General features: G+C 37.9%; 1 protein-coding gene across 1 annotated transcript in view; it reads right to left on the bottom strand.

The window, feature by feature from the left end:
* The window catches only part of REV1 (REV1 DNA directed polymerase), a 4,137,464-nt gene that overhangs the window by 3,959,817 nt on the left and 163,637 nt on the right, over positions 1–14,010 (bottom strand). The window contains exon 2 of the mRNA XM_044071967.1: positions 8,638–8,704. Coding sequence (XP_043927902.1) covers positions 8,638–8,694 — 57 coding nt within the window. The 5' untranslated portion in view covers positions 8,695–8,704. The remainder of the gene's footprint in view (positions 1–8,637; positions 8,705–14,010) is intronic.

A 14,010-nucleotide genomic window follows, 5' to 3' on the forward strand; every position in this document is an offset into this window, starting at 1 on the left:
ACTACGAAATCTACTTGCTTAATCAACTCACCTTCACCCATAGAGTACTAAATCAGCCAGAAAAAACACCAATAAGAAAATCTACTAATACACTACTTCAATAACAGAGTAAACAAATCCTTCTTAAATACATCCAAACCTAACAATTCAGCTGGTATTTCACTTTACTCAAACTGTTCTTCTTTTTCTTTCGGCTTTTCCCAGTTAGGGGTCACCACAGCAGAACTCTAGTCCGCTAATGATTGGCAGTAGATTTTTTACGGGGGGCCGAGGTGCCAGCTCGACACCCAAACTTCAACTAATGCATGCCCATTCTACGCATGTCTTTCGAATGCTACTCGACAGTGGGGAGGACATGCAGACTCTACACAGAAGGCGCTCCAGCCGAGAATCGAACAGAACCACCTGTTGCTGTGAGGCAACAACGCTAACTTACTCAAACTGCATAGCAAAAACTTAGAACTACTACTAGCACTCCCAACTTTAAAAAAAAAAATTCTCAAATCACACTTATCTGAATCCTGGAACTGCTCTTGCACAAAAGCTTGGTTAGGAAATAGATGTCTTAAGGCAGCTAAAAGAACACAGTCATTTTTGTATCTGAATAGTATACCGTACTAAGCATATGTATACTTAATTTGCCCTTTTTTTTTTTTTTTTTTACCTTAAATCATCATACTGCTATTGTTTTTATTCCTACCTAGCCTATATGATTGTATTAGTGAAATGTATAACATGTATTTTTCATTTTGTGCTTGTATCTGTAATTGATTCAACATTTGTATCTGTACATTGTGTGTGTGTGTGTGTGTGTGTGTGTGTGTGTGTGTATATATACATATATATATATATATATATATATACATATATATATATATATATATACATATATGTATATATGTATATACATATATATATATATATATATATATATATATATATATATATATATATATATATATATATATATATATGTCTATATATACACATATATATATATACATATATATATATATATATATATATACATACATACATATATATATATATATATCTATATATATATATATATATATCTATCTATATATACACATATATATATATATATATATATATATATACATACACACACACACACGTATATCATACTGCTATTCATACACATGAAGATTTTCTCCCTGAGCCTCTCCTGAAAAAGGATATTTTGTCTAGTTGGACTTGGACTCATTGGTAGGTACTAGGCTATCTGTCCGAAGGCATTTATAAGCCTAGCCGGAATGTGTTGGCTTTCGCCATCCCCTTAAATTAGTTCCCTGCGCCTCTGTCCAGCAGAGCCATTGAAGTGATCCCTGGGGTAAACTTTGTTTCCCATCCATTCATCAAGGTTTCTTTTGAAGAGGGTTAGCGAGCAGCTCTGCCTAATGTAGAATGGAATCCTGTTCAAGAGCATGGGAAGTCTCTGGGACAGGAGTCTATCCCTCCAGCACGTCCTATTTATTGTTTTGGTGAGGATTAAATCAATGGAGCCTGTGGCTCGAGGGGATATGGTTTTTCTTTACGTGGAGCATGTCCATCAGTTCTGGGTTGGACATGGCCTTGTATGACAGGCAGAGATCACTTCTGAGTAGGCGATATGCAACCGAGTACAGCCGGAGTTTCTTCAGTCGAGCTGCATAGAGCATCTGCTTGAGGCCAGTAATCCTCTTGGTGAGGGACTTCTGTGGTCTTTCCAGTTGTTGCAGATGTCTTGTAAGGCACATCCCAAATGGGGCATTGTACTCTATGATGGGTCTGATGAGTGATGCATAGAGGGGCCCAATGACCTTTTTCGATCTGGATGCAAACCCTTTTGTGATTAGGTGGGCCACATAGGAGTTTTCTAACCACTTTGGCAATGTGATATTCAAAGGAGAGGTTACTATCTACTTGGGTCCCCAGATCCCTTATTACATCTTCCGTATTTAAGGGGGCTACTACCTATGTGGTAGTTTGTGGGTATTTTGTTTTTTCTAAAGGGGATGATTATGCACTTTTTGGCATTTAGCTTGAGACCATGGTTTTGACACCAGATATCTATCTCTGTGAGACCCTTTTGGAGGATGTCTGTGTCAGCCGGAGAGTCAATTATAGCCCCTAGTTTGCAGTCGTCTGCGAACTTGGTCAGCCATAGTCCTCCTGTGCTTGCCTGTACCTCTGAGAAGTATATGCCTAACAGGAGGGGTCCTAGGACTGAGCCCTGGGGAACACCACTTGTAACCGGTTCAGAGTCAGACCTAGCTCCCGCAACTCTTACCATGTGGGTTCTGTCCGTGAGCCAGTTGGCAACCCATCTCATGATGTAGGGGTTTATGTTCAGGCTGGTGAGCTTGTCTATAATACCCGAGTGGGAAATGGTGTCGAAGGCCTTTGCAAGATCTAGGTAGGCTGTGTGGACCACCTTTCCCTCGTCTATAGCCCTGGTAACAGTCTCAAAGAAGTACACCAGGTTTAGGAGGCACGATCTACCCTTAAAGCCAAACTGGGTAGGGTCCAGTGTTTGGAGGTTTCCAACATCTCTGTTAATGAGATACATGATGATGCACTCCACAGCTTTGCAGACCAAGCTAGTCAGGCGATAGTTCCTAGGGTCAGTTGTTGCTCCACCTTTGTGGAGTGGAATAACCATTGCTGTGCGCCACTCTGTGGACACACAGCCTGTGGAGAGGCCAAGTTTAAACAGTGTGTTTAGGTGAGGGGTTAGTTCATCTTTGAGCTTGTGTAGGACGCAGCCTGGGACACCATCCGGTCCCATTGATGCTGTGTTTTTGGCTTTGGAGAGGGCTGTTTTAACCTGAGTGTCTGTGATTTCAGGGGCACTACATTCTTCTGGTATAGTTATACTTTTGGGGCCGAGAGGAGGGTGAAGTTTGCACTGAACCTGTCTGCCAGGATGTTGGCTATATAGGTCGGTTCAGTGTATTTTGTACCATTCTGCACTAACTCTGAGATCATCTGAGAATTGCCACTTAGATTCTTGACAAAGCTAAAGAATGCCTTGTGGTTATCTTTGGAGTCCATGGCAATTTTTCTTTTGAAGCTAGCCTTGGATGACTTTATGAGGGAATGTAGTTTCTTGCTGATACTTATCAGGGATGTCTTCCCTTCTTGGGATTTTACTCATTTCTGTACTAGTTTCCTCCTTCTATTGTATAGCTTGTTTATGGCAGGAGTCCACCAGACTAGTTTCCTTTTCTTGGAGGAGTGAGTCTTGGTTTTGTTTGGGATAGCATGATCCATGGATTCTTGTAGGTGCCCATAGAATGCATTAGCAAAGGATTTTGCAGCTTGGACAGCCTTATCCTTTAGCATAGGGGCTTTGAAATTTCCACCTCAGTCTTAAGTAACATGAAGTTTGCTTTTGAAAAGTTTTTCACGGTGGTTTCTTTGACCGGGGGTGGTGGCGGAATTTGGATATCCACAGTGATTAGTTTATGGTCAGATCTAACCAGCAAGGGGTTAACCTCCGGTGTGGAACACCGGTCACCCATGTTGGTGCTGATCAGGTCCAATATGCTGTCACCTCTGGTGGGGGTGTTGACCAGTTGATCCAGGGCGTTTGAGTTTATAAATTCTAGGAAATGTTGGGCAAGGGAGTTTGTACTTGAGTAGTTCTCCCAGTTAATGTTTGGGTAATTGAAATCACCAATATCAGGGTGTTTGGTAGGACCTTTAGGTTTCCCAGTGTTTTCAGGAATGTGGAGTGGGAGTTCTGGGACATGGTAGGTGATCTGTAGCAAGCTATAATTTGAATAGCAGTTTTGCCCATTGTTTGTTGCACGTGGATGATCTCTGAAGCATCGCACTGTGCCACTAACCTGGAGGTGTGGGTATCCTTGATGAATATGGATACTCCCCCGCCTTTTGTATTTCGGTCTGGGTTTTGTGGCCGAAATGTATGGTACGAGTTGTAGCCTGGTAGTGCTGGGGTGCTCTCTGGAGCCTTAAACCAGGTTACTGCACATATATCAATTTTCTCCATACTGAGGAGTGCCTCCAGTGCGTGCATTTTGAGGTTTAGACTTCTGGCATTGAGAAGCATTACCCTCAGTTTTTTGTTACTTGTGCTATTTACGGCGGTGGATTTGTCTTTTGAGCCTTGCCTAAAAAAGGCACTATGGGGGTGGCAAGAGCCTTGGCCAGTATTCGAAAGCCGAAGGGTGACAGGTGCAAGCCGTCTATAGCGAAGCAGCGTGGCTTGTCAAGCAGGTCATCCCAGGCTGACAGACACTGGATCCCCTTTGAATGACACCAGAAGCGTAGCCAATTGTTGAAATTGATAATTTTTTCTCTATACTGTGATATCATTCTTGGTGAGGGCAGGATGCTACTCAGGGTCAGGGTCATACCGGCCTGGGCTACGTGATCAGAGAGCTCCTCCATGTCTCTTTTCATGTAGTCCATGAAGGTACGGCTCATGTCATTCGCCTTTCCCAGTAAGCAAATGTAAAATAAAAAAAATAAAAATAGCTATATCTACAATGTGCACAGTTACATGTGGTTACACAATGAGCACCACAAGCAAATACAGGCAATTTATTATACAGAAAAGCCAAAGAGAGTCAAACTAACTGGTCAACAGAAAAAAAAGATATTCAAGGCTATACAGCAAGCAAAGGCCTAGAAACGGTTAGTTTTTTTACTCCAATCTCATTTGAGTACAAACCACAGAAATTCTTAATTATTAGAAAAATCACCACATAAATGCACAGCTACTACAGCAAAACTCAGAACACTAAAACACTTCTCTCAGGACTTGTAAGGCTGTTTCTCATGTCAAATCTAGTGAAAAATTGTGACAATCTGTAGCTTTACAACTTAGTGTGTTAGTAGCTCATAATCAAATGAGCTCTGTGCAGCAGAAACACAGACAATTTTTAACAAAGAAAATCTGAAAATATTGACACAAGTGCACTGGCCAATGGCAAAAACAATACTCTTCAAGGGTCTTTGGCAAAGGTCTAGAAATGGCTAGTTTTTTTCTCCACTCTCACTAGAGTACAAATCACAGCAATTCTTAGCTATATTAGTAGAAAATCACCAAAAAGTGCAGCTATTCCACAGGACTCAGCAAGAACACAAAAATGCTTTTTTATTTTTATTAGTTTCACAATTTAACATAGAATAACTAAATGTGTGGTCTGGGCCATGCAAAAACAGGGCATTTCTAACAAGACAGAAAAGAAGAAAATGTTCAAATGAACACTTGCTGTTAGGATGCAATAAGGTAGGTTAAGCCTCTGCCTAGTCAGAAACAAGGGAAGTGATTATAGCACAAAATATCCTTACTGCTAAGTAACAGACAAACAGGCATACAGGTAGAAATGAAAAATCTGATGAAACCCTCAGTAAATAAAGGAGGAATTGGCTCACTGGTAACTTCTGTTGAAGAGGACTACAGACCACATATAGCTACAGGAGGCAAAAGAGACAGGAGGAGGTGACAGGATATGGCTACATTATGACAGAAGTGAAGAGCTTAAACAGTGTAGTGAGAGTAAGTGGGAGAAGTTGTTGCAAGTTCGGATCAGTCATGAGGGTGGATTACCCAACAGCCAAAAGTGGCTAGAGGGAATTAGGCAAGCTCTGATATTAGTGCTCACAAAATGGAATCAAGATTTTTCAACTAAGATATTCGCATCATAAAATAGTGCAACAATGCATTACAATACCAACCATAAAGGTGTAAAATCCTCTTTGCAGTAAGTCTAACACACAAGCAAACAGCTTGTCTTACTTCTAATACATGTACTCACAAAATAACAAACATACAAACCTTTGCAAACAAAGACACATTTGGCAACAGTTCACATATGCCCTTCCTACTGGACCTTCAGGCAGCTTCCACAACCATATCCTCCATCAAGAAACTAAAACTCGACTTAACTTGAAGTGTAGACTTCACTAATGAATGTATTTATTTTAACTTTGCAAACCAAACAGGTGGGCTGATCTATGGATCCTTTTCAGCCACAACCAGCCATCCTGGCAGTGGCAAGTCACAATGACAGAATACATTAGACATCACTGTTACATGTACATGGAGCATTAAGTTTCAGTGTTGCATATCTCAAAGAGAAAAATGTTTTAATCTTTGGGCATAACTGTAGCATTCAGTTAGAAGTCATCAGAGTTAAAAAAAAACATTTGCATCATTGCTGCAGACACATTAAGAATACAGTCCACATTTTAGGTTACACTGTAAAATTATTTACACAATGTGCATTGCTGAACATGCATAATACAGTCTTAGGACTATCTAATCTTTCAGGACTTACTACATGGGTACGTGTAGGAATTTCACATCTTAGGGGAGATATAAAAGTTACAAGACAAATATACATCTTGAAATGGCTTCCCTGTTTTACTCATTGAGTGTAAAGTCCACCAGGTAACAAAAACAATCCCAAACTCTACCCCTTGAATAATGATTTCTCATACCAGATCAAAGACATCATGATTTTTAAAGTGTGCACCATCAGTGATTTCCTTTTTTTTTTTTACATCAAGTTTTTCTTCCCTTTTGCACTATGTCTATGGAACTATGAAGTACAGCGAGTGAAGTCTCCTGGAGAGATTTTTGTTAAATGGACCACCAAGTTGTTGGCTTGACTAGTTGCTTTCATCCAGTTGAATCTTCATGGAGTTATAACACAGTGACAGATAGATGAAGTATTTCAAGTATCTATGGATGACAATATCAAAACTCAAAGATATTAGGACTGAAGAAACATCTTTCTGAACTCTCTACTAACAAAAGTCAGAGCTGTACAAAAGGCAGAGGAAATGAAGCTTCCAGTAGAGAGTCCTAATTCAGATTCATTTTCCAGATCTCAAGTGGAAACCTTAATGGGCATACACCAGAGGTATTATGGCTGTCCTAATCCAAAGTAATGCATATGTGGATCTGTAATGACATGTACTACCTCCCTCTCATGCAGGTTGACAGACATTGACTTCTTTGACAGAATACCCTAGCAATGTCCTAGAATATAGGGTGCGTACTACAACTGGTATTACCCCTGAAAATCCACACACTGTATGACATAGAAAGGATGCTGACTCAACCATACTTTCTTTTAGGAGACAAAATAGAAATACTGTTTATGTAAAATTAGGACAGTTTCCTTATGTAAATCATCCAAACTGTAGAATTTAAAGCTGTGGAATGAATTTCAGTACTCTGGTAAGCAGAGAAAGCTTTCATGTGAATTTTTCTCAAACAAGAAACATTTTTCTTACATCATGCATGGCATGGACAATCATGTATTTATATAAATGAAAAACTGTATTAACAAAATTTTAGTTGCAAACATTATACATCAAAACTTTTTGACACCATCTATCCAAAATTACATAAGTCATTCAAATCCTGCCTTCTTTTAAACCTCATTCCTCTCTCTACAGGTATTGTTCCCACAATTCCCTTTTTTTCTATGCAATTTGCTCCTACCCTTTTCTAAAGGCCCAAATTCTGATTGCTTTATCTCTGTTACTATGTTCACGAATTCCAGTACAGCTGGTTTAGACTTTGATTTCCATGTTCTAGTCACTGCTTTTTTGGCAGCCACCATAATTAGACTCAGCAAAGCCTTAATATGACTAGGTAATTCCGATTCTTTATCATAACTCAAAAAATCATTTCCTTACTTACAATTTGTTCACCCAGTATTTCTGAGAGTAGTCTGTAGGGAATCTTTAACATCTGCCAACTCATTACACTCCCAGAAAACATGATCCCAATTACCTCTTTCTTTCCCATCACACCTCCAACATTTGCTGTCTACGAGAATGTTTTCTCCTCAAGACAAGCAGGTCATAGAAATATACTCCACAGTAAATCATCAATGCAGTCTATAGTTATAGGGAATGAACATGATGGAAAGGAATTAAACAAGCATTGCCAATATAGTTAAATCAGCTAATGTGATAAGTAATACTGAAATGGACTGTTTATGAAGAAAAATGCGATAGGGCGCATGTCTGCTTAAATACATGGTTATGTTTCTGTCTATTCTACCAGCTATGTGGTTAGGAGCAAACCTCCACTGCTGAAAGGTCGACCAATATTATCAGCACTTATTCCAAATTCAGGATACAACTAACAAAGCACTCTTACTCTCTCTCAAGGTTCATTGAAGAACGACGCACTTTAGAAACTAACATGTACAATACACTCTACTTGTTTCACTGTAATGTATATACACAGATTTGTACATATATAATTAATTTGAATTATTCCGTTACAGCTTACATTTCTATTTTTTTTTCCATTTGTGAAATGCTTTGTAATTCACCGGGCTGAACCTGAAATTGGTCAATACTTATCCATGCACTACTCCAAAAAAAAAAAAATACACATACTGTACATATACATATATATAAAATTCAATAAGACAGGCAACAATGACCATCATTTGGCAACTTTCCTTGCTTGATGGAAACAGAACCGAGACAAAGAAACCAGAGATGAGCACTGAATGAGGAGCGCTATGACACATGCCATCAGAGTCCTTTGCATAACTTTAACAACTCAGTAATACTGCATTTTATTCTCTAGTTCTGCATCAAGCATCACACAATGTAAAAGAACATACATACCCATCCTCCCCATCCATCCACCTCATTGGCCCGCTTCCTCCATCCAGCTCGACTCATGCTGTAAAGTCTATGGAAGAAATACAAATTAACCTTATTATCATAGTGTTTACATACATTAATACAAATAAATGCAATTCCATTTAATGTTAAATAGGACAGAACACTGATCCCACTGGCCCAATTTCAGTTTCAACTCAGAATATGAACACACATCAATTGAAAAAAAATGTACTCAATAAAAGAGCACATTAAAAACGAAGGAATAGTTAATATACAACTAAAAAAATAAAAAATTAAAAAGGCAGTTTTAGCTCACTACAAGAAGACATCAAGGGTCTTGTTGTAGCAGTGCATCATCATCTGATGCATCAGTAATAACAGGCCTCTCTGCTATTGGAATACGTGTCGATCACTCGCTAGACAAAAACGTCCAGCGTTACTTTCATCATAAGGTAAAATCTGTGTACCACACTTTTTTGTTGCATTGTTGCATATTACAATTCTGGCAAGTAGCAGTTCATGATCTATTTTTGACTTGGTAATGATTGTTTCTAAACTATTAGCCTACTACACCTACAGACAGGACACCTATAACTTTTACATCTCAACTCAGTGGTGCCTTAGTGCCTGCTCCATGTTTGTTAAATTCAGTTACTGTGCCTGATTTTATTAATTGCCAACAGAAGATTATTCTATTCTTCAGCTCCTCTCCAGTACTTTCAAGCTCTTCCTCTTCTTTCTAGGACGTACATACTTTTTTGCAGCACTCCCTTGCCATTGACAGGATTATGAACAGGTAGAATGGTTTACCTATCACAGCCTAAATACAGGTATGTAAGTTGCACTTACCCATAACAGACGATGCCCAAATTCTTCACTGATGCAGCAGCCTTTGGATTATATCCTGCCAGGAATACTTCCAAAAGCTTTCATCCCCTCTCACACTGTCACTCTAGCTGCTTGCAGGCTAAGCCCTTTTGGAGGGAGCTATAAAGAACAGAGTGACTACACATCTTCAGGGCTTTCTTACTCCTAATTTGTCTTGAAGTAAACCAAGATATAAATAACAAAATTTAACTTTCTCTCCCACTAGACTACATACAAGTGGGATGGTGTTTGGGTGCAGATACTACTATAGTGAAGAATTTGAACAGCTACTAATACTACTACAGTGAAGAATTCAAACATCTACTGCTACTACAATCTTTGTGCAGGAACCCCATGGGTAGACTCCCAAGGCTTATCCAACATGACAGGAAGAAGGATAAGAGTCCAGAAGTCCCTGGAGAATGGTCTTAGCAAAGCCTGTTCTGGACCTGCAAAAGGAATCCGGTTTGTAGTGCTTTGTAAATGTATGAATAGAGGACCAAGGTTTTATCTCCAGAATGCTGCTAGAGTCTACCCCTTTCAAGTATGTCATCGCAGAAGCTAAGGCTCCAGTGGAACGTGCCCTAACACTGCCTGGAATGCGACACTTCCAAGATGACTGCATACTGAGCAACAGCTTAACTTCAACTATTCAGTGTAAAAACAAAGAAAACAGAGACAATGAATTTGTATGTTGGGGTAAACTTCAGTTACTGACTAGTAAATGCGCAGCATGGAAGCCAACAAAGAAGAAATTCAGAGAACTTGAAAGAAAATCAACCACAAACGTTGAGGTGAAAACACCAGCTGGAAAGAATCCTGCAGCTCTTCAACAAAAAGGAGTTCAAGCTCCAGATTTGTCAGAGCCAATTAAAATAAAAAAAAAAAAAACACCGAAGAGGTGTGTCAATTCAAATAGCAAAAGGCTGGAAAAATGGTAGAAGCTTTAAACAGATATTCAGATGAGCTGATAAATCTGAAAAAAAAAAATCATAGGTTGAATTGAAGAAAAAGCTGGCTGAGTACGAGACTACTCAAAAACATATCCTTCAAAACATGGTACAATTAAGAGGACTGAATACACAGGAAAACATAGAAAACTATCAGATGCCCGGGGTATTGCAACTGCAATACACAAATGGTAGTTTACCTTGCTACTTGTTCATCATGCTCACTACGTGGGGAAAACCATTAGAAAGCTTAAAGATCGAATAGGAGAACATGTTAGAGACATAAAAAAGAAAAAAGACACTAGTGCCCTTTATACACATAGTGTAAAGTGTGATAATTTTAAAAGGTTCCTATTCTTCGTGATAGATAGAATACCCTATAACAATAATAAAGGAGGTGATGACAAGACATTACTGGAAGTTAAAGAATGTCTATGGCAACTAAGACTTAATGCAAGTATTCATCCAGGTATCAATGACTATATTTCTATAGCCAGTATACTTGGACATAAATCACAACTTATTTAATTACAAACATCTAATGGCCTATTTTAGACAATTAATGGATGTACTTATTTTAATATTTATGTTATTGTTTTTAACTATTTTGTACAATTCTAGAGTTTTTTACTATATGTAATTGTCACACATACAATTTTTCAAGATATTATACATTGCATTTTAATATTTGTTTTACAAGTCTTGGCATTATAATCGTTGATATAGGCAGTCTTTTTAAAGCAGTTTTTTTCAGGGATTATAATGAGGTTTGCACAAATGATTGTTAAATTAAATTAATTATAATTGTTTTTTTATTAGTCATCACTTAATTAATTAATTTGTTGATTGCTGCTTCTATTTAAATGGAATTCATTGTGATAGTGTTTGTACTCTGATGATGCCCAGTATATTTTATGGGTGAAAGCGCTTAGTACTCGTTACTGTTTTGTCACATTTTTAACCAGGCTTAATAAACCAGTGTTCTACAGTCAAATTGGTTCGTCTTGTTTGGTTTTACTGGTTCTAATAGTTTGGATTTCTACATGTGGATGTGAGGCGTTCCACTTCACTGTTGGATTATCTGGCTGTTTCTGCTAGTTTTTTACGTTCAATTTGCGTTTCTAGTTTTATTTGAATTTTCTACTCTATGTGCAACTATGGAAGATTTACTGAAGCAGCATTTAGAGATTTCCCAAAGACTGATACGAGCTTTAAGTGATAAAGGAATCACTAGTCCAGCTGCCACTTATGCTACAGTTACTGAATCACAGGAACAATTATATACACTACATTCTACGCCAGGAAGTAGTCCGGTACATCCGTCAACTAGTAATGGTTCAGTTAATGCAACAGGAGGAGGGGCTAACCTAGGAAATGCTCAACGTGGCGCTCCAACATCTAACTCTGTACCGAACACTAGGGACGGGGTAATTAGAAGAGCTGAACATGGAAATGTTATTTCGAAGGATCTTTAAGACATTTTGGCAGCACCGACATTGAGCACTTTATCTCCTACTAACGCCACTGAATTTGGTAGTCTCAACGTGCAGTTCATCCAATTCGAAAGAGCGTTAAAAACATTTAAATCCCTACAAATGGATAATGCATTTTTGGAAAGGTCGATGGAATTGGGACAGGTCCCGAAACGTCTTAGTTTGTTTAAATTACCTTTTGGCTTTACTGAAGGGACTGAACTGTTTAATGAACTATTACATCTGTTCGACCGAACAGGTATTGAGTTAATGAAACTCATTATACGTAACAATAATAACAAACTGTCTATTTTGAATGAGCATTTAACTAAACTTGATAAAAGTATTCGACAAGACTCGTTTGATTTTAATAGAAACCATTTTGATAAGATAATAAAGGACAATGACAAGTTTATTTTAAAAGGGCTGGAAGCTAAAAATCATAAACTAATTAGGGACACAAATGATTATAGGAATAAGATAGCATATTCACATTTTAAGGATTTTACAAATATGAAACGTTTGTCCAAACCTGATGGGATGGATACAGTTGTTAGAGATGTATTTAATACACATCATACTCATTCTAGTGCACTACACAATCATGCATCAAATGAGGCTGTGTATAAAAATGGGGAGGGAGCTTTTTTAGAAGAACCAATACTGAGGAGGTCAGAGCGGTTACGGGACCGGTATGGCGGTCAACAGCAGAACCACCAATACCAGAACAGAAGCCACAGGACCAACTCATGGTATCGATAGTTGAGGACGAATTTTTACATACACAGACTGTGTTTAATGACACATTAGATTGCCCAACAGGGGGTATTATTAGTCCTGTTTTTGACAATGACATTCGGAGTAATAACTTTTTACATTGTTTTGGAGGACCATCCTATTTTGATGATAGTTCAAATGAGACATGCAACAATTTTAATGGATGTGAATGTTCTATTTTGGTTGATGGAGGTTTTAGTGTGTATAATTTTACAGATTTTAAGTTTGATGTAAGCTATTTAAACCTTTTTAAAAAGGGTTTTAAATTTGTCCCTACTTTTAGATTAGACATTGGTAAAATTCTTATTAATTTAAAACTTTTTTTTTTTTAAAAACAAAAGTACTCAGAATGACAATCACTATTTTACTTTAAAAAGACATAGCACTTTTATACCCCCTCAAAACCCTATTATTCAAGTGTTTGAGAGGTTATGTGATACTCAGATACGCAGAATAGTGAAGAATGAAAAAATAATATCTTATAACTTAACCACAGCCGAAAAATTTTGCTTGAAGGAACTAACAACAACAGACTATGAAGCCCGATAAGGGTGGTGGTGTGGTTGTTTATGACTAAGGATGATTATTTCAACAAAATGACCATAATGTTAAGTGACAACACTTATGAAAACGTGTCGAAATATGAAATGCACAGGCCTACACTAAGTTGGACTGGATTTTGTATGAATATCTGATGGATGGTGTCATCACTAAGGATGAATACAACTTTTTAAAATGTGGAACATCCCATGACTCCATCCATCTTTGGTATTTCGAAAATTCATAAAAGTGTTCACAATCCACCCTTTAGACCAATAGTTTCTGCCAGAGGGTCTAAAACTGAGGCTATGGCTTCCTTTATTGATTTTCAGTGTAAAGAAGTATTAACAAAATTGGATCACATAGTCAAAGATTCATGGCATTGCCTGGATAAAATAAGAGATAATTTTGCTGGGATAAACCCTGAGATTTCTATGATTACTATTGATATTGTAAGTCTTTTTACCATAATTCCCCACAAGTTGGGTATAGAAATGTTTGAGGCAAGCTTATTAAAATTTGGTGCATTTAATAATGACAAATGCAAATTTTTAAGGGAATTGATGGAATTAGTACTTGAAAACAACTATATTTTTCTAAATGGTGAATATTTTAGACAAAAAACCGGGGTAGCTATGGGGGCAAGATGTGCCCCTATCTATGCCAATCTTGTCTTAGCCTTTTGGGAGACACAAACGGTGTTCACCTCTTGTTATTGGGATGATATTGTTCTTTATCTGAGGTTCCTGGACGATATTTTGATTTTT

The sequence above is a fragment of the Protopterus annectens genome, chromosome 5.part0 (assembly GCF_019279795.1).
Source record: "Protopterus annectens isolate FY-2018-M chromosome 5.part0, PAN1.0, whole genome shotgun sequence".
Classification (NCBI taxonomy): domain Eukaryota; kingdom Metazoa; phylum Chordata; order Ceratodontiformes; family Protopteridae; genus Protopterus; species Protopterus annectens.